Genomic DNA, 1,667 nt, shown 5'->3' on the forward strand with positions numbered 1-1,667 from the left:
AGAGTAATCTAGTAATCGTATCAGATTTCTGAAGAATACTATCAGATTTCTGAAGAATATTTGAATATTCGATCTACCGTGATGATCTATTTGAATATAGATTCGAATCTACCAGGGAATCTAGATTTTGTCTATGAATCTTATATTAGATAATTTATTAGAATTTTAATTTTTTTTCAAGAATGTTAAGCTAAATTTAGGTTAATTAATTTTCATTTCTTTTTTTTTTGTTGAATTTAATAATAATAAGTGTATTGAATCGTGTGTAATTTAAATTCAACGAGAAATGAGTTTTTAATTAAAAATAGAAGAATTTGTTGGAAATTGTCATAAGAAATAATTTCATCAATTTCTTTTAATTCTCTTTAAAAATAATCCCAAACGTGTAAATAAATTTATCCTAGAATTGAAAATTTTCAATTTCAGTTTTAAAAAAATTTCTTTTTAAAATCAGGAAACTAAGTTATGATAATTCGATCAGTCGATATTGAATTGAACAAAAGGCACTACTAAACTCACCAGCTCGAAGAGTGACTTCTCTGGAAAGCACGGTTCCTACTGAACTGGTCGCACGACACCTGTACCTAGCGTTGTGCACTTCCGCTCGAAAATCCTGCGCCAGAAATGGCGGAAAATAGAGGGTGCCGTTCCCGAGCAGCTGTCTGAAACAACCAGAAGGAAACAGAAAAAAGAAAGAAAATGAAAACGTTAGAATTTCAACGTCTTTGCCTATTTTCCTCATTCGTCAGATAAATTTAATCATTTTTAACTTTTATAATTCGTCATTGTGATTTTCCTTTTCTTTTCTTTTTTGTTTTTTTTTTTTTTTTTGTTAGAAAAGAACAGAAAATTTCTTTTTCCGAGGGGAAAATATCTTTTATTAATTCCGCGGAATTAAAGCTCTTTAAAATACGGTAGAAAAATACGTGGTTAAAGGGATAATTAAAATATGTGAACAAACGAGATGAATAACGAGAAAAAAATTTTAATCTTAATATTGTACTTGATATTAAATCATAGAGAATTAAATCCTACGTATTTTAACTCTGCCGCGATTCGCTGGAAGTTATTTTTTTTTTTTCTTTTTTTGTTACTTAAGAAATTCTCAACTCAAGAAAATTAGTTAATTTTCATCGAAGAAGAATATCGTTCTTCCCTGCTATTTAATTTTATCCCTTTGAAATCCCTTTCATCTTATTCTCACACTTTTAGAATCGAAAACGGGAAAATATTACGAGAAATATATTTTAATATTTTTATCTATATTTCTTCTTATCTATTTCTATTTCTAATTTCATTTGTTTCTCGATTCTCTTCCCTCATCGCTCGATAAATCTCTCTAAGTTCAACAGAGTTCTCTTTCGGTTGGAAAACATTTCCTTGAGCCGATTAGCCGAATCGAATTACCCGCAAACAAGATGAAACATTCAAGATTCGTCATAATGGCTAAAAAAAAAAAAAAATGTCCCCTCTCGCCGTGTCTCACCAGTATTGATTCCACGAGAGGTCAAACCTCCGGTTAGCTTCCGCTTGTCTGAACTCGTCATACGTGGAACCGTCGCGAGATTTCCGCTTGTTAGCTCGGGGATGAAGGAATTTGGGACACGGTGGTGGAGAAAATACGCTACTGTTGTTCCAAATGAAAAAAAAGAAAAAAAAAAAAAAAA

At 31.0% G+C, this 1,667-nt stretch overlaps 1 protein-coding gene across 1 annotated transcript in view; it reads right to left on the reverse strand.

The window, feature by feature from the left end:
* Positions 1-1,667, reverse strand: part of LOC102672015 (Down syndrome cell adhesion molecule-like protein Dscam2) — a 107,484-nt gene that overhangs the window by 41,858 nt on the left and 63,959 nt on the right. The window contains 1 exon segment of the mRNA XM_031510752.1: positions 520-662. Within this exon segment, the coding sequence (XP_031366612.1) occupies positions 520-662 (143 nt within the window).

Source organism: Apis dorsata, unplaced genomic scaffold (assembly GCF_000469605.1).
Source record: "Apis dorsata unplaced genomic scaffold, Apis dorsata 1.3 scaffold_256, whole genome shotgun sequence".
NCBI classification, from domain to species: Eukaryota; Metazoa; Arthropoda; class Insecta; order Hymenoptera; family Apidae; genus Apis; species Apis dorsata.